The sequence below is a fragment of the Tachypleus tridentatus genome, chromosome 8 (assembly GCF_004210375.1).
Source record: "Tachypleus tridentatus isolate NWPU-2018 chromosome 8, ASM421037v1, whole genome shotgun sequence".
In the NCBI taxonomy this organism is placed as follows: domain Eukaryota; kingdom Metazoa; phylum Arthropoda; class Merostomata; order Xiphosura; family Limulidae; genus Tachypleus; species Tachypleus tridentatus.
In genome coordinates, this window is record NC_134832.1 from 44,211,324 (window position 1) to 44,237,549 (window position 26,226).

General features: G+C 30.0%; 1 protein-coding gene across 2 annotated transcripts; it reads right to left on the reverse strand.

Moving 5' to 3' along the window:
- Nucleotides 1-1,077: 1,077 nt before the first annotated feature.
- Nucleotides 1,078-25,793, reverse strand: LOC143222313 (uncharacterized). Of its 2 annotated transcripts, none has more exons than XM_076448675.1 (4): nt 25,637-25,793; nt 13,347-13,534; nt 11,230-11,557; nt 1,078-5,858 (listed from the first exon to the last, which is right to left on the reverse strand). In XM_076448675.1, the coding sequence occupies exons 1-4, from the start codon at nt 25,751-25,753 to the stop codon at nt 5,787-5,789; spliced, it is 705 nt and encodes a 234-aa protein (XP_076304790.1). In that variant the 5' UTR covers nt 25,754-25,793; the 3' UTR covers nt 1,078-5,786. The 2 variants fall into 2 exon arrangements, with proteins under 2 accessions (XP_076304790.1, XP_076304792.1); XM_076448677.1 differs by lacking the exon at nt 1,078-5,858 and adding an exon at nt 10,729-10,862.
- Between the last annotated feature and the right edge of the window lie 433 nt (nt 25,794-26,226).

Genomic DNA, 26,226 nt, shown 5'->3' on the forward strand with positions numbered 1-26,226 from the left:
ATCCAACAGCAAAATAACATGTAATAAGTTGCATTCCTTCAGCTTTGGTAAAATTAGTATGGCTCCTTCTGAAAGCATATAGTTAGTTATATGTATTGTAAAAATAACAATGTTTTAAAACATTTTGAATTTTCATGATTATATAATTCAAGAGATAAATTTTAGTAACTTTTCAATTTCTCCAAAATCCATCACTGTTTGACACAAGCTTTAATGTTCATTTTTAAATTCACACAAAATATGAGCTGCACAATATTTTTACACGTGCAAAAATAATTTTTTTAGGATATAACAAAGAACTGTAAATTAAAGAGATCTTCACAGACTACTTGTGGTTAGAATAATGACTTTTCTTGCAAGTTGTATAGGTTAATTTTATGGTAAAAGTCTATGACTAAGAGCTTTTCAAGTGTAACAACTCTACTAGCATTACACTGTGTGAACAAATGGCTGGGTAATTTTACAGCTCTTTCTTGAATGGTTTGGGAAGTACTTTGTTCCAATGCTCAAGCATATTGTAATGCATTGGGGATCAGATCTCAACTGTAAAATTTTTAGTGAAAGATAATGTTGAAGGAATGTTTTTGCCACCTAATTGCACCTAAATACCAACAAGTGAAAAGCTGATTATATTTAAAAGATGCAAGTTGGTTAATATCTGAAAATACACTTAAAAAGTTTTAGATTTGGTATAATGTAGTTTTTATAATTTTAGCACCAAATGTCAACCTAAAATTTAGACATTCCACTGATGAAGAACAGTATACCAAGCACAAAGTTCTTACTTTAAGATATTTTGAGCACATTAGCTGCATCTTACCGACTAAAATAATCACATTACAAAAAACAATACTACTGTATTCAATTTTTTTATAGAACTCTAAATAAATATGCCAAAGACTTACATCAGTTGTATTTAATAATTATTTTTATCCGTTGTTGTTACAAGAATTAGGTTTGTTGTAAGAAATTTATATAATTGCACATAGATACAAAGTACATCAGACAGCATTGCAGTTACAATAATTTCTGAAAAACTTAAGGTTTTTAAAATGTTATGAGAGTACAACTGAAGAGTTTTGTCTTTAAAAAAACAACTTTATTTTATAGTACAAAAAAAGTTTTTTTATGACAACCACAAGTTAAACTTTTGTTGCATAGCGTCTTTATGTCATTACTTTAACTATTTCCTTTTATTCTCTACTGTATATAATAATTAGCTCTTTAGCTTTTCTAATATATAAAATTAAGATGTGTATGATTATAGTACTTCAAATATCTATTTAATTTACAACAACTGACTCCACGTATTTTTATCTGAAGTGTAAGAGAATGTACATTAATTAACATTTTAACAAGTTTCATTAGAAATGTTTTACAGACTTCATGTTGGGTACAATTAGAAAATGCTATAGCACAGAACTTTGTATCTGATTTGATATTTAAAAATACCTATGTACACATACATATATTTCTCCTTCAAGTTTGCTAAGCAGTTTCTCAGAAACAAAATTCTTTTTTAAAATAATTTTTTTTCATATAAATAGCTTTAATTCCTGGCCTTCTGAAAACGTCAAAATAAGTCACTTTTGTTCCCACAAATATGTTCAGTCTATGTTTAAAATTAAACACAAAGCCACACAATGGGTTATCTGTGCTCTGCCCTTCACAGAAATAAAAACCCTGTTTTTAATGTTGTAAGTCAGCAAACATACATCTATGATATGCTCAGTGTTCAGGACTGCTATATGCATTGCAAATATATACAATAGTGTGCAACACGTATTAAAAAGTTGTTTCTAATGACCTGTCCATGGACTGGTGATGGACCACAAGGAAATTTTAGTTGATTACAAGAGAGTTGACTTCTTTTTTTTTTATACAGCTACATACATTGTTTTTCAACACAAGATAAAAATATTTAAAAAAAGTTAAAACCAGATGAAACAGTCTGAAATTTTGGGATTAGAACTGACTGATCCTTAAATTAAAAAAAATGCTACTGCATTTTTAATTTGTTGTGTCTGTGAAATAAAACCAACCTAGTTTAAATGTTGGAAAAGTAACAATATAAGTAAAATATTAATTTCTAATTTTAACCATAACTTTTTATGCTACACGTGATTTAAAAGTGAAAGAGAAAACATTTGTCTTTTGTTTCTACATCAGTCATCACTAACAAAAATGTGTTCTAGTTTTATATGTAGGTACATAATGTATTATTGTACTTCTTTTTCAAAAACATCAACCAGTACAGCCAATAATGTGATGTTGAAATTAAAATGCCCAAATGGGAAATTAACACCCTATGACAAAATCATTTCTTTAGGTGATACCTTTTAAAGTACAAGAAAAAGTGCAAAAGACCTCCATGGCGCACCATCTACTGTTAAGTACATATTGGACATTTACAAGAAATTCCACATGTATGACATCAGACAAGGCAGAGGACAAAGGAAAAACTTCACTGAAAGAGATTTTAGATACCTAAAAATCAATTCTTTGAAAGTAAAATTGAAGGAAAATTAAAAACCTTTGCTGATGACACAAATAAGTCATGCACAGATAAAGGTTTCAAGTAGTAAAGTCTTAAGAGTGCTTAAGGAATGTGACCATTAAGAAAGAGCAGCAACAAAAAGACAACAAAGATATTTTCCAAAAAAAAAAAGGTTTTCAATGTTTAGAACAGTGTAAAAGTTGCTTTGTAAAGACACGTTTAAGTTTGAGTTTAATGATTCCAAATGGTGTGTGTATGTTTGCCAGACAGTCCATGAAAGATTACAGAAGAAATGCCTTATAATAAAAATTAAGCACACAGGAAACTCTATGTTGTTTTGATATACACTATCTGTTAGCCATCTTAACAATACAATGGAATCATAGATCAACATAAATACCACAGTATACTATTCTATCATGTTATATCCTCGCAGAATCTCATACTTCAGGAATACATGCACACATGCTTCCAAGAGATATTGAACTTATTTTTATTTGGCAACGATTTGTTTTATAGAATTAACTGGACTTCATGTCTGACAAAAGTATCATCTGTACCAAAGAAATATTCTGGACACAAAGAAAAATGAAATGAGATTAAACAAGTCTTTGAAAAGATACAGACATAAAAATGCCAAATTGTTACTGATGCACAAGGTGGCTACACTAAATATTAACATGAGAGAGATACAATACATTAATATATACTAATTTTGTAATAGCTTTCTGCACAGATTATGTGTAATAATTTGAAGTTCCATAACTTTCAATTGACCATTTTGTGTATAACACTCATAAAATGAAAACTGTCAAGACATTCTAGTAAACCTGCACACTATCATATGTAGTTACATATAATTATTTTTAGTAATGCAGATGTTCACCTGACCATAGGACTTGAAATTAACTTTTTGGGGGCACATGTAAATGTTTTCCACAATGGGCTATCTACATTGTTCTGACAACAGCTAATAAAATATGTGTTTTAGCATATATGCCTTTAGACTTATGGCTGAAACATGTAGGGTGGACAAAAAGAAAAGAAAAATATAAATGAGTCAAATTGCTTTCCCTCGATGGACATAACTAATCAGTTTATATGCATTACAAGGAGAAACTGCATTTTTATTCCTTGTTTCTAATATTCTATGAAATATGAAAAGGCCAATGAAAGATACTTTGAAAAGTCATTTAACAAAGTTCAGTTTTATTGGACAGTCAACATGGTTTAACTAAGGGAAAGTCTTGCCTTACAAATCTTTTGACATTTTTTTGAAAATGTTACTGCATATGTAACAATGTAAATTTGGTGTATCTGGATTTTCAGAAAGCATTTGACAAAGTGCCACATTATAGATTTGTAAAGAAACTTACCTCTAAAGATGTGGGGGATAAGTTAACTAATTGGACAGAAGAGTGGCTTGATGGAAAAAGGCAAAGGGTTGTTAGAAATGGAGTTCAGTCAAGCTGAATTAATATTTTAAATGGTGTACCTCAAGGTTCATTCTTAAAACTACTACTTTTTGTGATTTACATTAAAGAAACAGGTGAAGGAATGGTCAATAAATCACTGAAATTTACAAATAATGTCAAGGTCTTGGGTGTGCTAGCCGTAAACAGGATGCTGCTGCTTTAAAAAAAGAGAGTTAGATCATTTAGTGAGTTAGGAAAATAAATTGCAGATGGGATTTAATTACGATAAGTACAAGATAATGTGGGTCATCATATGAATTATAATTTATAGAAATAACCTTAACAGTGTCGTGAAAAAAGGGATCTTGGTGTAATGGTTGATAAGTCTCTTAAGCCATTCAAGCAGAGTGCAGTTACTAACGGTCGTGCAAATAGGATTTTAGGGTGTATCTACAGAAATATTGAATACAAGTCTAAAGAAGTTATAATTTCACTGTATAGGTCACTGGTTAGGTTACATTCAAAGTACTTTGTTCAGTATTGGGCTCCTACCTTAGGAAAGACATCGAACTGTTAGAAAGGGTTCAGAGAAGGGTTATTATACGGTATGTAGCATTAAAGGGCTGTCATATGAGGAGAGATTAAGATACTTAAAATTGTTTTCTATTGAAAAAAAGAAGAGTTAGAGGGGTTCTGAGAGAAGTGTTTAATATTGAAAAAAGAACTGATAATGTTGATGCACCAACATTTTTTGTAACAATTAGTAAGAATCATAGAACTTTGGAATACGAATACAGATTCATGAAAGGTGGAAGCCATCTTCAGCTGAGACTACTTTACTTTTCAAATAAGATGTTGGCCTGCAAAATGGGTTGCCTTTTGGTGTTGAGAAGATAGTAAATTTGAGTGCATTTAAAAGAAAGTTGAATTAATATATCAATGATAAGGACTAGCTTTACTTTTTTTAAATATATTTAATAGTTTTAGTTGATTTAGAGGATGGAACAGCTGAGATGGACTAATAGGTCTCCTGTTGTCCCTACATGATTTGTTAATAGGCTCATTAATCAGTTATTATAATGTAGTTTCCCCTATAAAAGTCACATTTTTAACCAACCTTTTTTTACTTTGACACCTGTTTACAACTGGTGTGGTTACTTATAATCATGCATAGAATATCAACTGGTCAAAAATACCAATGCACCATGATGCTCTTTGGCTAAACACTCACTGGTTGTTGGTTTGTCATCCAGCCACCACTATTTTGAGCTCTGTCCAAAAACTTGGCACACAATAATTCACATGAAGTCTAATCTTTCACTTTTCCTTTATGAAATGCAAGCATTAAAGTTAAAACTTATTTCAGTAAAACTATAATTCATTATCTCTGTGAGAAAAACTTTTGAAATCAAACTTGCATTTTAACACTTTAAATTAAGGATGTTAGAAAGGATCAGGGTACATACTAATTATTGATCTTTTTTCGGAAAAATATATGAAACCAAGTAAACCCACTTTTTAACACTGAAAAACAAAAAATGTAGCTAAATGAAACACTGCTTATGTTTAAGATGACAAATTTAGAGGGAAAACTAAGCAAGTATTTTAGAAAGCAAAGTTTGACTGATAGTGTGACACATACAAATGAAGAAGTTTCACAGAATAACTTACCAGTTACTGTACTTTATAGCTGAATCATTAGTACATAATTAGAATATCATACCTGACTGTGAAAATTTTCCTACCACACAGAATAAAGTGTTGATGGTATGCATTACAATGTCCATGTGTCCCATCAATTTTATGTTTAGTATGTACATTTATCAATATCTACTGAAATGAATGAAATAGAAAAATTACATAACACATAATAGTTATGGCCATGTGATGGGGTTATGTTTCTTCTTTTTTGGTGTACTCTCATAAGAGGATTCTGCTGATAAAGTCTACAGGAAAAATATAAAAGAAAAAAGTATTAATAAATTAGTATTCTGAATAAGATACACACATATACCATAAAATATCATGAAAAGCAAATTGAACACAAGAAATTTCCATATTAAAATAAGTTAAATTTTCAAAGCGTTATATATTTAACAGAAAGCAAAAAACAAAGAAATCAAATACAGTAAGAAGATAAACACTGTGGTTGTATTTTCTCTGAATACTATATACTTATGTGAACTATGTATCCGTACACAAGCAAAGAGATGTTAAAAATATATCATTAAATACATTTCACCAGTAAAACACAGAATGAATGGTTGCAAGAACCTAACAACAAAAAGAAATTCTTGTTATATGTCTTTTCTTATAGTAAACTCACATAGCTATGATATATATTACATTCTTTCCCTATATCCAACAGTGATGTATTTATGTTGGCTATAAATATAATGCATCCCATGGAATATTCCCACGTTTTATAGTGGTTTTATCATATGCTGTGTACATTACATGACAAAGTTGTGCAACTACACAAACTTCAACATAATAACTTGCTTTCACAGAAACTTTATGACAAATCCTGGGGCTTTTCTGGCTATATATTACTGTTTAGCCAAAGTAAATTTTAAAGATATAAAGAAAGAAAAAAATCAACCATTTTTCTTCACTTGTACAAAAGATTTCTCTCTCCCTATCATCTTAAAAAATGCAATGCAGTGAATATTGGAAAATGGCCAGTATTTATCCAATACAAGTTTTGAATATAAAATGAACAAATTTTATAACTGAAAGATGCCTAAAAATGTTGCACAAGTAATTTTTTAACACAACTACAACATAAATGACTATGACATCATGAAACAAAGGTTTCTACTGTGAAACCATAAATAACTATTTTAGTATCTTTGAAACTGTGTAGCAAAAGCTTTAACATTATAAGAATATTAATAAAAAATTCTGCAGACTAAAGAAATAAATGTTTCTTCTGGAGCAAAAGGGATTAAAAAATCAAAAATAGTTTACATTGTGTTATTTATGTTTTTAGTCATTCTGTATTTAAAAAAGCCTGTGCTGTATAACAAAAATATTATAAAACAAGATTAAATAACACTGTTTTAACAAAGTGTTCAGAAATTCAGGTACTCACCATGTCATGATTTTTACCTGGTTCTAAATTTAATACCTGATGCAAAATTTAAGTCAAAGTAATGTGAACAGAGCTGCAGACAATAGAAACCAGTAAGTAAAAATCAAAAACTAGCAAAAAGAGGTCATGACAAAGAGAATGAAGATAAACATAGAAGCAATCATAGTGATAGACTCAGATTAAAGTCCAGTGGTGGGCCAGCAACACTGATCAGCAAGTTATTGATCTGTAAGAGTGTACAAAAATCTTCAAGTACTTTACAAGTCAATTTATTCAACTGTTAATTATACTCTCAAAATCATATTAACTTTCACCTCTTCCATTGATAGTAATGAATATAGGAGGCAAATAATAAATTAACCAAGCAATAAATTTTGAGTAATCCATTTTAAATTTTTTCTCTGATAAATTATTATTGGTTGATCCACTACACGCAGTCTAGTTATGGACACTGGCACTTAGTAGCATGGCACAATTGACATTCTAGCACATAAATGAGGCCTATCACTTTTAAACTTGATATCTGTGCGATTCGTAATAGTAAATACTGTATGTCATTGTATCAGTATATATATATATGATCTTTGAAATGCTGCTACATTTTTATATAATTAGTTCACCTTGTGTCAGTAATAGTTAGCTGCTGCTTATCATAACTTTGAGGTATTAGGACGTAGCAATCATTGCTGCAGAGTCACTTTTTTCACTTCACTGCAATTTAAATGAGAAACTTGCATACTAATCTTAATGTGGAATTATCAAAGTTTTGTCAGTGAAATGTTTGACTTAATTTCCATCCCTCAATTGTGCTAATTTTTCTGATGGTGCAGGTATATTCAACAATCTTGTAATCTCTCCATGTGAACTATAACTACAGGTGATTTCAGGTACTGTAATATTCATATGTAAATGTGGGTACAGACAATCTAAGAGTCATAATCATATATCAATATTGCCTGTATAGTATGGATATTATGTAATAGCAGTCAGCCAGGGTGAACCATTAAAGATTACTTTGTTTCTTTACCAGGTATCAATATCAGTAAGTCAACAGTATTCAAATGAAGAAACAACTGGAAGTCTTATACTTTGATATTAATTTAATAACCACTAAATAGGTGCTCATTACTAATCAGTGAAAAGTTAGAAAAATGGAGAAATGTTTGTTTGAGTTTGTTTTGTTACTTCATGCAGACTAGTATAAATACATACAGTGGTCTGTACTTTGCAGGTATATGCAATAGTACATAGAATGCTACAAAAAGTTCTGGCATTAACACACTTTTTCCTGTTTCATTTATAATCATATAATTTACTGTTTTCTTTTACTTTCCTATCCAAACATTCATAACTTTTTATTATTGGCAGTTTCAGATATGTTTTTACCAGAAAATAATGCACACAAAGTAAACTTAAACTGTGTGGATCATGGCTCATCCTGTATTGTCTTTTGCACACTAGAAACAGTCATGTTGGTAGTGGTCAGAGAGTTTTGGCAACCACACAATTGCCTGAATTATCTATCCTAGTATCTGGACAGAATTTTTCGTACCTGTTCAAACAGTAAATCAAATAACAACAGCTTTATTCTGAAAGAATTTCAAACTTGAATTCTCACTTAAATTTCTTACTGAATTTATTTAGTTTTCTCAAAATTCCCTATTGATTTCTGCACAGAATGACATGTGCTTCATATACCATGCTGGCCTATATATAAAGTGACATTATGAAATTTATGCTTCAATAACTTATGCTACTGAGTTTACTTTAGCAACATCAATTTTATTTTCTTATATAAACACCAACACCAACACACTGATCATTCTGGCAATATAGTCACATCATCCATTTGGTAATTGTTTGCCTCATATTATTGTATTTCTCAACTCCAGACACTGTTTGCTTGTGTTAACAGTAGAGGCATGTATTTTTACAGATGTTTGCAAGGAAACTACACATCCTTTATTATCATCTGCTCTTGAATGATGCAAAATACAATATTAAATTGGAGGATTGGTGACAAAATACAATATTTATGCAAAAACGGCTTGTTTGGGTTGAGAAAATGTTTTACGTAGAAGAGTGAACAACGTTTCGACCTTCTTCGGTCATCGTCAGGTTCACAAAGAAAAAAAGAGGTAATTGACCAAAAGCTGACCACATGTTTGGAAGGGGTTGTGTAACTGAGTGTTGGAATGTAGAGGGCGGTGTTAGATGTTTGAATATATAATTTTATATTATTTATTTTATTATATTTAATATAGGTATAAAGGCATTCCTTTATATTGGTTTATTTTGGGTGTAAGTTGTTGTATAAGTAAGGCTTCTTTAATTTTGCATTTGTTTATGTTTGTTTCTTCATTTGGTATTTGAGTGTTTTCTATGGTTATGTTGTGTATATTTAACTTGCAGTGTTCCAAAACATGTGAAGGTGACTTTTTATGTTCTTTGAATCTGGTTTCCATTTTTCTACTTGTTTCTCCAATATAGAAGTCGTGGCAGTTATCACATTGTATTTTATAAATAATGTTGGTGTGGTGTTTGTCAGTGTAGTTTTTACATAGTATAGACCTCAGTTTTGTGCCTGGTTTTTGAATAAATTTGGTATTAACTGGAATGTCATATTTTGTTACCAGTTTTTGCCAAATGTTGGTTACTTGTCTGTTGATGTCGGGAATATATGGTATGCAGCAGTATATGGTTTCGTGATTTTTTGATTCGCGAGATGTATTTACTTTTGTTGGTTGATTTTGATTTCTGTCTATATGTGTGCGTATAATGTTTTCTACGGCTTGTGGAGGAAACTTATTGATGTTGATGAAGTATTGTTTTATTTTGTCTAATTCATTGTTAATTTTATCTGGTGAGCATAGTTTTATGGCTGTGTTTATTTGGTTTCTTAGTGTGTTGAGTTTTTGTTTTGTTTCATGTGCTGAGTCCCAAGGAATGTATAGTCCAGTATGGGTTATTTTTTGGTGGATTTCTGTTTTAAATTGTGTATTGGTTTTTGTAATTTTGAGGTTAAGAAATGATATTTGATTCCTTTCTTCCTGTTCATATGTGAAGTTAATGTTGGAATGTATAGAGTTAATGTGATTGAAAAAATTAAGTGTGTGTTCTGTAGATCTGAATCCCGCAACCGTGTCATCTACATATCTGTACCAGTATAGCGGTGGATGTAATGCTGTGTTAATTGCTTGTGTTTCAACTTGTGTCATAAAAATATTGGCTAGAACTGGTGATACTGGGTTGCCCATGCTTAAACCATTTGTTTGTATATAGTTGTGGTTGTTGAACATGAAGTTTGTCTTTATCGTGGTGAATTCTATGAGGGTTGCTGGGAATGTCTATAGTTGGGTTAGGGTCTCTGATATAGAGTTCTAATGCTATATTGCAGACTTCAGTGGTTGGAACTTCTGTAATGAGGGATATAACATCAAAACTGGCCATTAAGGCTCTATGATTAAGTTGATTTAGATTAGACTTCAAATTAAAAGAAACAAGCATAAACAAACGCAAAATTAAAGAAGCCTTACTTATACAACAACTTACACCCAAAATAAACCAATATAAAGGAACACCTTTATACCTATATTAAATATAATAAAATATATAATATAAAATTATATATTCAAACAGCTAGCACCACCCTCTACATTCCAACAACACTCAGTTACACAACCCCTTCCAAACATGTGGTCAGCTTCCGGTCAGTTACCTCTTTCTTTCTTTGTGAACCTGACGATGACCGAAGAAGGTTGAAACGTTGTTCACTCTTCTACGTAAAATATTTTCTCAACCAAAACGAGCTGTTTTTGCATATATATTTCTCTACAAGTGGGTTTTCTCGATATCACTAAAAATACAATATTAAATTGGAGGATTGGTGACAAAATCTTTGTGAAAAGTAAAAAATTATTTAATGCTTATTTTAATGTAATATATTTTTTGATACACTGAAAACTACTAATTTTTATGGCTAGCTGTTTTGCTCATCACAGCATGGAAAGCATTTCATTTCGATATATCATGTGACTAAAGAAATTCCTAATTTCAAATTTACTTCTCAAATAAAAACTTAAATTGTTTACATAATATTAAACATTTTAAAATTCTCCACAGAAACATTTATTTTTCAAGATTCCACACTGCACACTTTATACAATAAAATTAAAAACCTATCTTTCTTTTACATTTAATGAGATAAACCACACTAGTCTTACCTTGTTTAGTACAGTTGTGCTGCCTCTTTTCATACTGGGGGATGACCCTTTAGCTTTGAATGACTTTGATACATTTGTTGGTGTGGTGGATGAGTTAAGGGTACTGTTTATCAGTTTTATAATTTGTTGTCTATTTTCATCATCTCTTTTCACTGATGAACCACCTTTTGATTCGTCCTTTACTGAACTTACTGAATGTTTCTTCAATATGATTTTTTTCTTTTCAAAGTTCACACATGATAGTTGGGGTTTTTCAGAAGATAAACAAGATGATTTTTGCACAGAAGAAATATTCTCTCTTGTCATGTTAATGTCAGGTCCTTTAATCCTGTTAATTAACAAAAGAATTTACAATGAAGGAAAATCAGTTACCCTAAGCTTAAAAAAAAAGAAAACTGAAAGTTTGTAAATTATGAAAATTAGTCTATCAGGTGTTCCATTTTAAAACATTGTTTTTTATGTAAAGGTACTAATTATTATATACATAATTTTTCAGGTAAATAAATTTAATTCATTTTTAAGCTATTTGGTGTGTAAAAGTGACCGTACAGTTTTTCCTATTTTTTAGTTTTCATTAAGAATTTGTAGCAGATAATAACTTTTGTTATTTTGTACTCAATGACTTAAAGGAACACTAATTAATCAATTCAATTGATTAATTTATTACAATTTAAAAACTTACTGCATTATTGATGACATTTTACTTATTAACATCCTGAATAAAGTAGTTCTAAAGTGTTTGAAAAACTTCCTACATTTAAAACTACTTATTTAAAAACAATTAACTGAATTATCAAGTGTTATAAATTAAAACTTGTATAATTTATGACACATTTAATTCACCTTTTTAACAGAATAAACTTGTTTTACTATTTATGTCTATACTATGTTTCTTAAAATAGTGAGGAACAAGTATTAAATCATTTTATTTCTGTAATGGTAGAAATAAATACATCATAGATATTTATACTGAAAACAAATTATTTCTGATGAAAACCATGACTGATCAGATTCAAAGAGACTGTGTCCATATACATGTGTGAGTGTATCTGTATATACACATACGGATGCAAACATATGTATCACTGTGCATACAAATTAATAACCAAGAAATACTGCTTCTCTTCTCTTTGCTTGTAGCTTGTGTTATCTCAGTCTTTTGCTGTTAATTGCTACTGCTTGTTGAATGAGGTTGTTTACATTTGCAACTTCAAGACATAAAATCTATTTATAACATTAAATGATTTTATCCTGCTCATCAAAATTTTCATGCAAAAATACATTAACAAATTGGCTTGGTAGGCCTAATACTTGTGATCTGGCAGGTCAAGGTAAATGCCAGTTTCTTCTTGCTGATAAAATAAGTCTGCAACACTGCTTGAAGTGTGGGATAGATAAATCAACCTCTTGAAATACATCAGCACCATTTTAGCATAATGTACATATGTGGTATCGTGCTATCGTATAGTTTTATGAACTTACATAATCCAAGCATTAGAGTTAGGCCTAGATCTAAAATAAATCATAACTTGTCCATGTACAGCCTTGATTTAATACTTAACCATGTTGTTGCTTACATTCAAACCATATATATATATATTATACATGCCATTCTAATAAGCTCTGTGGCCTAAAAAAGACAAACAAAATTTCAAAAGATAATGTTGAGTTTATTGTGAATGACCACGTATATAAACTGAAAAAACAAGTTAGCAATAAATGCACTATTGCAACTTTTTGGGTAAGTAAATTTGTTCATCCAAAAATTTCTTCTGATACCAAAAAATTAAAGATGACTGTCCAGATAACACTAAAAAGACAAAGCCTTTATTTTGAATCCTAGTGTATGTAAACAAGAAAATTTCTCAAGTATCAAAGTATTTTCATGGCCATCTACATCCATTCTGTTACCCTGCTGTTGAAAACTTTATGAAAATGTGTCTAAAGAGCGTGTTGATTGAACATGCCATGGCAAGATTATGCTAAAGGTAAAATATTAATATTCTAATTAGTATCTGTGCAAAAGTTTACATTAAAAATGCATTTTAGATAACAAATGACTGACACGTACATACTGTAAGTGAAACATTTCTAATGGAAAAGGCTTAAATACTCACTTTTTTTCTTGACCTTGGATGGTGTCTTCTTCAAACTTTCTTTTCTTTGCAAGAATGCTTTGTTTTTTTGTCAAAATTCTGCCTCTTACTGTATCTGCAAAGTGACGTTGTGGAAGGGGAATCACTGTTTTATAAAAGAGGTCAATCAAGCTTGCTTTGTCTACAAGTTTTTCATGACTGATATTCCTCTAGATAAAAGTAAGAATAAGAATTGTCAACTGGATATTTTAACACATCACTCAACAGTTCAGAAATTCTCTTTGGTTTGGCGCAGAATTTGTAATTGACTATAATAATAAAAACCCCAAATCAATAAGATTTTTAATGTAAAAAAATCAAAACCTGAAAAAGACTAAGTTTTGCAGGGAAAAGTTACCCAGAATCAATCATGATGAAATATGAAATAGTAGCCATTTTTAGAAAAAATAACAATACTGAAATAAAAACTCCTGGAATAGCAAAGTTGTTTGGATGATTCCACACAGATAACTTGTATATCTGAATATTTGGTTATTTTTAAAATTATTTAAGATTTTCCAGAAATCTAAATTTCCAAAACCACACAGGTCCAACTTTCCAGTCAAAATTAATTTTAGCATTTACAGTAAAATCACGCACAGTAAAAGTACATAAAGCAAACTACACTATACCAACTTTCCACTACTTACTATCTTCATGTACTTGGAAACTACTTTATATTTTTGAGATTTTAAAAACATACTAAAAACACACAAATGACTAAGTAAATAGTTTTTTTTTAAATTGAAACTGCAGAATAAAAAACCTGAAAATTAAAAAGCTATGAATAATGCTTCAACAGATGTTTTCAATAATGTCATACATTTTACTTTGTCATGAAAGTTTTCTTGAAAATTCAATTATTTTTAGTTAACTGAATTTTAACAAGAAGAAGCAACATTAACTTTCCCTCAAGCAAGTTTTATAGATTGGATAGGTTTATCTTCTGTGGTTTCAGTAATAATTATATTATTGAGTAAATTAATAAAAGTTAAACAAAACAGCTTAGCTTCTCTTCAAAATTGTACCATTTGACTTGGAATGGAGGATCTAAAATACTTTAAAATTGAAAATATTGACAAATTAATTTAAAGGAAGGTTTTAAAATATCGTACAGAAAAAATAATGTCAAATATTTAACTTACAATTAAAGATGAATAATGATGTTGACTTGGTTTGAGATTTTTTTTTGACATTTTTTAAAACTTAATGTGGTACAATTTCCAGGTTATTTAATTGTATTGTTACTTAAGTATAACTGTCATTATTGAAGAGCAATCTCACTAGTAATCTTAAAGCAATCACATAAATTACAGGTGCATCACAATACAAAGAATCTAAAAGACAATGTAAGTAATGCTCTTGGGTCATTGCAGTACACCTCTTCTAATGTGTATTATATATCAATAAGCTAACATCATTACTGTAATAGACACTATAGTACAGTTAATTGGTAAAAATAACATTTATATAAAAACACCAGAGATGCAGACAGTGGTATTTTCTCACAGATGAATTTAATAAACTTTACATTCTTCAAACAATGGGTTAACAATAAACATGTCTACACTTTTTGTATTCAATCACTTAAGAAATCTTTAAAATGCATAATAAAACTGCAATCGCAATAAATTCTAGTTTTAAATCATAAAAAACAGTTTTAGTGTCTTTAAAATTATGTAGCAAACTATCAAAAAATTATATTTTTGTCCCTTGTCCCACCATTCTTACAATCAAGAATGAAAAAAGTTGATACAATGACACTATAAATTCTCTTGACAATTTTAAGTACCTCAATCAAATTCCCAGAAGAAAACAATTTCAAAGATCTTAACCTGTCTTTCCATGATAACATTTACATGCAAGATATTACTTTAGTAACCCTTCTCTGCAGTGCCAAGTACAGAGTTTGTTGGGTCTTAGGTGAATGTAGCATGCAAAGCACCCTTGGCCTATTACACAGGTGATTTTGGCCATTGAAGTTGCTAGGTGCTATATTTTGTAATACTAAATGTAGATATTATGTGACCAGAATTTGAAGGAAAACTGACAACAAATCTAATTCCCAAAAAAATTATTTTCAAACATTATTTATCCAGCTTATTTTAAAAATGAATTTACACAACTCATACACTGAGACTTGAAATACATAAAGAACAGTTACGAAATAAAAATATATCATTGCATACATCAATAAATGAAATATTATCAGATTTTTAATCCAACACACAAAATTTATTTCATTGTTCACATTATTTATTTTATAACAGTAATTTTCTACTTTTATGCTCACTGACATTTATGATCTGATCAAAAAAATTCAGTTTCATACACCATTTTCTATAAATGGAATAGTCAGGACTCAAAAAGTGCTACTTATACATTTGGTTATATTTCAAATAATTTTCTATGATAAACTTCAAGGCACAGTTTATATTAGGTATATAACCCTTACAGCACATAAGTTCTTCATATATATATCTTTAACTCACTGATGTTGCATAAACCCTCAAATATGAATTTAATCATAAGATTGCTGCAATGTTACAAATGTTCTTCTGTAATAGTGCAAAGTTCTTGTACATCACACTTCTGCATATTTTTTAAAAGTATAAAATTGGATTTTAGTATGTATCTCAGAACAGCTGATATGGGTATTAATACTTTTACTGATAAGAAGAGAACAACATTTCAACCTTCCTAGGTCATCTTCAGGTTAAAAAAGAGAATTTGAATGTGACCACTGATGGACACATCTTAGGGATGAGAGTATAAATGGGTACGGCATTGTAGGGGGCATTGCAGGCAGATGTTAGATAATCAATTAGTGTAGGTATAAAGATGTTCCTTTATATGTTTAATTTAGGTTTTAGTTGTTGTATACTCCTGTCCCTAAGACTTGTGTCCATCAATGGTCACTTTCAAATACTCTCTCTTTCTTAACCTAAAGATGACCTAGAAGTTTCTTTGATTTTGCATTTGTCTGTATTTGTTTCCCTACTTAATATCCGAGTGTTTTTTATGGTTGTGTTTATTTCATTTGCAGTGTTCAAAAATGTGTGGTGTTTTTTGTTCTTTGAATCTTGTTTCCATTTTTCTTCTTGTTTCTCCAATTTTGAAGTCATGACAGTTGTTGCATTGTATTTTATAAATTATGTTGGTGTTGTGTTTGTCAGTGTAGTTTTTACATAGTATAGACCTTAGTTTTGTACTTTGTATATTTGGTGTTTACTGGAATATTATGGTTTAAGTTTTTTTCCAAATATTGGTTTTTTGCTGATGTCAGAAACATATGGTATGCAGCAGTATAAGGTTTTGTTATTTGTTGCATCTTGGGATTTACTGTTGTTTGTCTGTTGTTGGTCTAGGTGTGTGTGTATACTATTTTCCATGGTTTTCTGAGGAAATTTGTTGATGTTGATGAAGTGTTTTATTTTATTGATTTCATTGCTAATTTTATGGGGTGAGCATAATTTTGTGGATGGGTTTATTTGGTTTCTTAATATGTTGAGTTTTTGTTTTGTTTCATGTGCCGAGTCCCAGGGAATGTATAATCCAGTATGGGTGATTTTTCTGTGGATTTCTGTTTTGAATTGTGTATCAGTTCTAGTGATTTTGAGGTTAAGAAATGCTATTTGGTTAGTTTTTTCCTGATCACAGGTGAACTTAATGTTGAGTTGTATCGAGTTAACGTGATTGAAAAACTAAGTGTGTGTTCTGTAGATGTAAATCCAGCAATTGTATCATCATAATCATACCTGTACCAGTCTAGTGGTGGGTGTAAGGCTGAACTGATCACTTGCAATTCAATCTGTGTCATAAAAGTGTCGGCTCGAACTGGTGACATGGGATTCCCCATACTTAGGCCATTTATTTATAGGTAGTTTCGGTGGTAGTGAATTCTATAAGAGTTGCTAATTGGCTGCTGGGGATGTGTATCAATGGGTTGGGGTCTTGGATGTGAAGTTCTAAAACTATCTTGCAGGCTTCAGTTGCTGGGACTTCTGTGAAGAGGGAGATTACATCAAAACCAGCCTTTAAGGCTTTACAGTTTAGTTGGTCAAGAATAGATTTAACAAAACACAACATTCTAGTAAACACTAAATTTATTCAAAAACCAGGTACAAAACTAAAGTCCATACTATGTAAAAACTACACTGACAAACACAACTCCAATATAATTTATAAAATACAATGTAACAACTGCTGTGACTTTTATATTGGAGAAACAAACAGAAAAATGGAAACTGCATTCAAAGAACAAAAAAACATCTTCACACGTTTTTGAACACTGCAAATCAAATAAACACAACATAACCATAGAAAACACCCAGATACTAAGTAAGGAAACAAATATAAACAAAGGAAAAATCAAAGAAGCCCTATTTATACAGCAACTAAAACCAATGTAAAAGAACACCTTTATATCTACAGTAATTAATAACCAAACATACAACTGCAATGCCCCCTACAATCCCATACCCATTTATACTCTCGTCCCTAAGACGTGTCCGTCAACAGTCACATTTAAATTATCTCTTTCTTAATCTGAAAAAGACCTAGGAAGGTTGAAACGTTGTTCTCTCCTTATCGATAGAAGTGTCAATACCCATTACAGCCATTCTGAGATGCATTTTTATTGCAAATGGGTTTCTCATAATCAAGAATGTATTTTAGTATTTACAAAAATCCTATCAACAAGAAAATGAAAATAATGAATCTTGATTATTTTTTTTAGAATCAATATATTCATCTTTGCTTTCATAATTAAAAATGTTTTTGTTTATTCACAGCTGCCCTTCTATGAATTCATTTTCAACATCTAAACATTTAACCCAGATCACTGGCAGCCAAAAGTGCTGACTCTAAGCCTGTTGATCTATATTTACAATTTTATTTCACAAGACTCTTAAGTTAGTTATTTATAGTGCTCTCCAAATGCATGTTATTCTGCCATAATTTATTAAAAGATCATATTATATAAGAAGAAATACTAAAGAATCATAGAACATAGCCTCATTATTAAGAGAATCATATTCACTATAATGTTTGAAAATGTTTTTACAATTTGCCAACAGTTTCAGTAATAGTATCACAGATGTATTTGGGCTGAAATCAAACAGCTTTCACACTATTTATGCTGCACTTTCACCTAGTTTCTGCAAGTAGTATTAAGGTAATATTTACCTTTCAACACATACCATCAGCTTGAAGATTCTTAAAGCAGTAAACAAAAAATATTCCAACTATTACAATCACAGAGACAGAAGAAATATTTTTGTTTTTAACACCATTATCATAGCATTATCCATGACAATTTTGGGTGTCCAAGACAAGGTTTTTTATTTATACTAAAATAATTTTAGACAGACCTGTTTTTGTTATTTCTAGCATTGGCAGAAAACTAATAAAATACTCTTCAATTTCTCCAGTACTGCATTCAACATGATACAATATTATTGTCATTTGTTCAATATAATCCACATCTTTTATACAATCCAAAAATAAATGTATCATATATCACCTTCTTCACTTTCTTTCATATCCTTACCTTTTACCTTTATAGCAATTAAATCAGTTTGGATGGTTTTAATTAAATAGTGAGTGTTTATTTCATTCCTCATGATGCAACCTAAATGTTTTGGCATTACTGGATAAAATTAAGCCGATAATTAAACCAATCCAAGGAAAATCACACAATTTTGTTTACAAACTAATTTATATCATGGTCTTCAGTACTGCAAAAGGGTAAAATAAGTGATACCAAAACTGAACTACAGCAAGGAGTCTTTCCAAAATATTTCTCCACTGTTGTTTCCCTATTTCCATGTGTTTGTGCATGTTTGTTAATTGTATTCATATTATTTAGTAACTTTTCAGTCTACTTCATCACACATTTTTCACGATTTTTATCATTCTTGTGAGATTGTAAAATTAAACAGGTTTTCCAGATTCAACAACCTTGAGAAATAAAGGAAATCCTTGTTTGTAATTTTGATAATAAACATGCAAAGCAAAATAAACAGTTTTACTTTAAGAATATACCAACCAACATCAATCATGTTTTTCACCTACCTTTACTTAAAATAAGTTTATAATGAAATGAAGCAAAATGTTTTATTTTATCATCTAGAGGAAAAATCACCATTTCCTCTAGAGTTGCAAATCAGATTTTTTGAATAATATTGCATACATAATAATCATGTAATAACAAATCCAACTTATCAATATCATCTAAATTGGTAAAAAACAAAAAAACACTCACTTTCAATATTATCAACTGTTCCTGCTAAAGAAATTGAATAAGCATTTAAAATCATGTCCAAACCCTTGTAACCCATTGAGTTATTAGCAATATTTAATAAAGTTTCAATTTTGTTTTTACAATACATATCATATCTTATTGAATCACTTACACATGTTTGGCTATCAGTGTTACTAGAATCAGTTCTGTCACTAATATCTTTTTGAAATATTTACTCATAAGTTCTTTCAAATGTGTTAGTGTGTTTTCCAAAGCAATACGCCTCTTCTTTTGTGGATCAAGATTCAATTGTTTTATCTTTATCACGAACTTGGCTCATCATTATTACATAAAATGTTGGATGATAAAGACAATTTCCTTCTTTATATTCCAATTATTCTGCAAACACAATCAAGAATGAACATTTAAGCCTCTTACAAACTTTATTAGCTGGTAACCTGTGCGATGCACTATAAGAGGTATTTGATTATAAAATTTTATAACTGATTTTGTTTCACATGATTAGCTTTTTATCTTATTACCATGCATCCATGGTTACTTTTGTACACAATGAAAAATACTGTTGGTCATATTATTGTTTTTTTCTACATGCAACCAAAACATTCTTTTGACTTTGTAATTTCTACTGCACCTAATTATCATTAGGATTTTGATACAAATTGTTAACAATTATGATTGTAAAGAGCTATTTGTTTTTGCCCAAAATAACATGTATTTAAAAAAACCTCTCTCAATATAAATGTGTTTATCTTGAAAGCAGGTATGAAGAATGAGTGTAAATCCCGTAAGACTACTTACAGCTCTTCCTACTGGCTGGTACATATTCATGACTGAAGTTATGAAATCATATGCATTTTAACAGAAAAATAAGTTCTTCTTGACACATATGGCATCACTTGCAATTGATTAAACCATTTATATTAAATGTGTGTTTAAAACATGTTTTCTATTATGTTTTAAGCTAAAATATTTTCCATAGGAATGTTTATTCAATTACATAATAGAACTGTATGAGAAAAACAAGTTTTTAATAAATAGACAACTTTTCATGAGCATATGGAATGGGTGTACTAGAAACGTTATAGAATTTTCTTCCTGAGAACTTCTTGGAATCCTTTATTCTGGAAAACTCACCACTTCTCTTGTTCCAATTTGAATATGCAATTCAAACCACAACTTGTATGCAAAATACAAGTTGTCATCATGAAAAAAGTCAAAATAAATTGTTAGCAGTAAACACATACTTATAATTTTTCTATGCAGAAAATGTATTTCAGATAGTAGGTATTTACTTCCTCTCACATAAACAACTGTTCTCATTTAGTGCTGCCCTCTATATGCAAAAAAATTGCATATGCCATAAGCCTTCTGCTTCCTCTCCATTGGAAATTACTCATGTCTCTTATGCAAATTATCATGTAACAATCTCTAATGAATGAAAGTGCAACACACACTCACCAAATATACAACTTTCTCTGTTTCAATCTGCCAAACTATCACTTTGGGTTTTGGCAGAAAATAACATCAGTTTTCAGTGGTAAAGAAGTGAGAAAGTAGGTTAGTACCTACTGGAAATATATTTATGGTATAAGAAGATTATAAATTCCAATACAGTACATTACCTCTTCTTACACAATAAGCTAGAATCCCACATTAAATAGGTGGAGGGACTGGTCCAAAGGAAAAAAGAAGCATCCCTTGAAAATGCCTAAAGGATACATTTTGAGATGAGAGAGTCAGTTTTTAAGACCTAATGTGGAAGACTGCACCACATCTGAACCAGGTATAGTCTTTGCTCATTGGAGAAAAGTGTGGTATATATGGGCAAAAAACAGAGGACAACATCCAAGTGGTGAGGGAAAAAAACAATGGAATGGTCCTCAGGTGTAGACTTGGTTGGGGCATGACAGACTGCACTCAGCAAATCTACATCTAAAACCCATGCTGCTGTGAATCAACATCCACATGGGGATAAGATGAGGATCATACCATCATGACCTCAAGTTCAACAGACCACAGGAGATCTCATCCTCATCCTCTTGACTCCAGAACAAGACATATTAAGAATAGAAAATGACATATCAATCAAGGACTCCAACATCAAGTATCAAAAAATGTCTACCATAAAGAAATTAACTCCCTCATCAATGCCTCTTAAACTTACTGCCTCTACAACAGCTGAAGATAACACTAAGATAAGGAGTCCAAGACTAGACACAATATTCCAAATGGTGCCCAACCTGTAAACTATAAAATAAAATTATAACCTCTTCAGAATTGTTTTCAATATTTCCTTAGATAGAACCTAAAATCCTATTTGGCCTAACACTAGCCATAGCATGCTTCTTGGATAGTTTAAAAGATTGATCAACTATTACATCATATCTTTTTTTATGACACTGTTAAGATTACTCTTATTCAAATTATGAAAAACCCAAAAACAATATCTTGCACTTATCATAATTAAAATTCATCTACCATTTATTTGTCCAACTCACTAAATAATCTAAATCATTTTGTAAAGCAACAGTATCCTATTCACAGCTAGTAACAACCAAGACCTTAATATCATCAGCAAATTTAAGTAACGTATTAACGACTATTCATTAATCCATGTCATTGATGCAAATCAAAAAAGCAAGTCTTAAGACAGAGCCTTACTTGTGACACTAATCCATTGACTCAACACCATTTATAACCCTCTGCATTTTTCCACTTCTCTATCCAATTAGCTAACTTACTACTCACACCTTCAAAGATAATTCTTTATAAGCCTTTTACATGACACCATGTCAAAGACTTTCTGAAAATGCAAATACACTAAATTTACACCATTAGCCTTATCTATATAAACAGTAACCATTTCAAAGAATGTCAAAAGATTTGTAAAACAGGACTTCCCCTTAATGAAACCAAGTTGACTATCCAAATCCAAGTAAATTCTAAACTTTGTTAAATGACTTATTACTGCAAAACAAATGGGCCAAAAATAACTAGAACATTTTTTATTGCATCCCTTGAAGAAAGGAGCAACATAAGCTCACTTCCAATCTTTTGGCATCTGCTCACTATACAAGGATTCCCAAAACCAGTAATAAGTGACTCACATGTCCAATACTTATTCTTTAAACTTCAGTTTTTTATAAAAAGCTCAGAATTTAAGTGATCATCTTGTTCAATTTTGTTTCCATTTAGCAACTGTTCATGAAGACTAACAGTGTTTAAATCTTTTAGTAAAAACTGAAAAAAAAAAAAAACCCAGCCAATTCATAATCATCAGGTAGGAGCCTTCCTGTATCATCCCTCAAAAGCACTACTTTTATCTTAACATTTCACTTATACTTAAAGTATTTGAAAAAAATTCTTACTATTACATTTTCAATCAGACTTTTCTCATGAAACTTTCTCAATTTCCTTGTATCATGTTTGACTATCTTCTTTTATAACCCTCCAAGGCTTTCATTACAACAACCAATATAAACTTATAATTTATAATGCTTTTCTTTTGCAAACTAATCTGTTTTTTTTTTTACTTGCAACCACCCTTACTTTTTATAAGGGCCATGCCATCTTGAATATTTAAAAAAATTTTATTTTATCAGTATCTCTAATTCAGTGCTCAACTCGCAACATATAATTCATGTTGCATCCCTTAAAAATTTTTTTTTTTTTTCATCTGAATATTGGTTTTCCTTATCTCAAGCAAAAATCAAATATAATTAAACAATGATCACTTCTATCCATACATTACTCAAATTCCACTCTATTGACTATTTTCGTATTACAAGTTAACAGTGCATCTAAAATAGTAATGTTACCAGTAGGTTCTTTGCCAAATTCATGAAGAAAAATCACTTTTTTTCTGTAATGACTTGATAACCTTTCCCAATCTATATGCCTGAAATAAGAGTTCTCCATAACTACAACCCATTAATAGCTGAATTCTTTATTTCACTGTAAAATTTCTAATTGGTTTTACCAGTTCCATCTAAAAGCTTTCTCCCATCACAACTGCTTCAAGAAAGCCAAACAGATTTGTCCTACTCACTATTAGTTTTGATATCCTTACAGTTGGGATTTAAATATTTTCCATATATAGCCTGCATTCCCCTTTTTAATACTGAATTATAACCTCATATTTCTAAGAAGCTTCTATCAACAAAATTATCTTTATTTACCCAAGTATTAGTTATTACCATCATATCAACAAAACCCTCTGTTCTAATGCTCCAAAGAGTTATATTTTATTTCTTATACTACTAGCATTTCAGTAATAATAACAGGTCAGCTAACCTTAAAACTATAACCACACTTTCTTCCAACACAAATGCTTTTCTATACATTTTTAAAAATTAATTTACTTAATTCTAATGCTTAACAGTGTCTAGTGCTTAGAGTTAATAGTCCTTATAAACAAGTCAAAACTATCATATATATATTTCAGCACCCTTTCCAAAAAAACTCCTTTTTCACATAGATCTGCTCTCACAAATCTCATCTGCTCATCCTTACATATTAACCTAAGCCTAGCATTCAGCCCTAATATCCTAAAATGAATTTCATCAAAACAATTAAGTCTTAGAAGTATTCATAATAAAATTAAAATTATGGCTTTCTTTTTAAATACCTTTATCAATCCCTTGTACTTATCAATTATTCCCTCTGACCCATTCTTAACCATATTGTTATCCACTATGTGCACTAGAAATACTGCATCACAGCATTGTTATTATTATACCACTTATTCTGTCAGTTACATCCTTTATCCCTGGCCAAGATAGAGTAATTTAATTTTTTCTTCATATTTATTCCAAATACTATTCTATTCACGTACTATACCACATTGTATAACTTCATTGTGTTTTTCACTTCCATCCATATTTGTCACTTCAATTTTATTTCTTTCCCAAGCCTCCTCATTAAAGCTACAGGCTGAATTCTGTTACTTAACAGAAACTGCACATTACAATTATATCCATTATTTCTGAACCTATTACTAAAGAAAATCAGTATTAGGTATTAAATTCTTAGCACATAAAAGCACAAGTTCCTTTCAAAATTTTGCTATCTTTCCTCCAATTTATCTTTCTCTTTATCACCTCTGCTCTATTCGAAATAACCCCCAATTTCTCTGCTAACTTGCAACATCTACAAACAATTTTTTTAATTTGTTGATTAAATGTTTGAATATTAAGAACACAATGTTAAAACCAGTTTTATGCAATCTACAATACTAAAAAAAAAAAAATCAACAAAAAAGAACTGATGACATTAAATGGCTATGCCGCTATAGCAAAGCCTATCAATGAAAATAATATATTGTACTTGCATATAAATTTTACAACATGAATTATTTAAAACTCAATTTTTTTTCATTTTCCTTGAAAAGATATATTTATATATTACTTGTAAACTTTCAAACAAGTGTTTTGGACTATACACGGTTTTGAGTTATTCTTGCCCCTTAATCTACGTTACTCCACATAATTAAGTTAACTATAAACGATCCACATTACTGTTTACCAAACTGTGAATGTTTATTGTCACTTACGCTTTTCTCATTCTTACTAATTACAGTTGGGGAGAGTGAATATATAATCAACACTAAATTCAAGTACCTAACACCTTTACCTTTAGTAACAGTAACAATATACAACACAATCTTATTGTTAAATCTTGTTTGGGAATTTCATAATTATTTTTTAAATTATATGCTCCACTTTTTTAATACCTGTTACACCAAAGTGATAAAATTTATCTTTAAGATAAGATTTGACAACAACCTAATTTTAAGAGGATATTTAATAATTTATGTAATATTAAATGTATTTAGCCATGTTTATAACTTACTAAATATGCTGAATTGTAATTAAACTTTAAAACTTTTAGCATTTAAAATAACGCATTTACACTCACTAAGCCTATTCTAACATTTGTATTATTACACGTTATGGAAGAGGTACGAAAATATAAATATATTTGAAAAAAAACAAACAATTACACAGACCTTTCGAAATATTTCTTTTAAAATATCTATTGGTAAAATCTCAGGTTGTTGTAAATCAACATAAATACATTTATCCTTCGTTGAACCTGTACTCTCCTCCATGTCACTAGTAGTCATATATTGCTGATGGAGTAGCACGAAGCATATTTTTGTAAATAGGGCAATTAATAAATACTAATGTTTGTTATTGTTTTTTATCTTTCACCTAACAAATCATGTTTTCTTCGTTAAACATTGAAAAATATTTTTCTCGAAATGAGAACAGAAATGTGAATTAACATGTATATTTTCTTCCTTTATAAATGTCATTTCTTTAATGATATAAATAAATAAATATATATATCACAAAGTAATAACATCTTTACGGAACAAAAAGATTAAAATAAATTTTAGTCTTTTTTTTTTTATTTAGATACAGCAAAACTAAACATCTCTTGAAAAAAACAAAAAGTTATACTTTAAACTTATACTTCAGAGTCCACAATTCACAAAATTTCTGACCGCTCTTTCACACAAAATCTAAATAATCCTTTTCAGTTTTGACTGGTCCATTCAAAGAGCCTGTTTATATCTGTTAATTCCATTTTATC

Excerpts from the sequence above, each read along its gene's own strand:
- LOC143222313 (XM_076448675.1), bottom strand. The coding sequence starts at position 25,753 with ATGACTACTAGTGACATGGAGGAGAGTACAGGTTCAACGAAGGATAAA. Across the intron at positions 13,535-25,636 it reads TAAAAGAAATATTTCGAAAG|AGGAATATCAGTCATGAAAA; the intron begins GTCTGTGTAATT and ends ACTTTTATCTAG. Across the intron at positions 5,859-11,229 it reads GCACAACTGTACTAAACAAG|ACTTTATCAGCAGAATCCTC; the intron begins GTAAGACTAGTG and ends TTTTTCCTGTAG.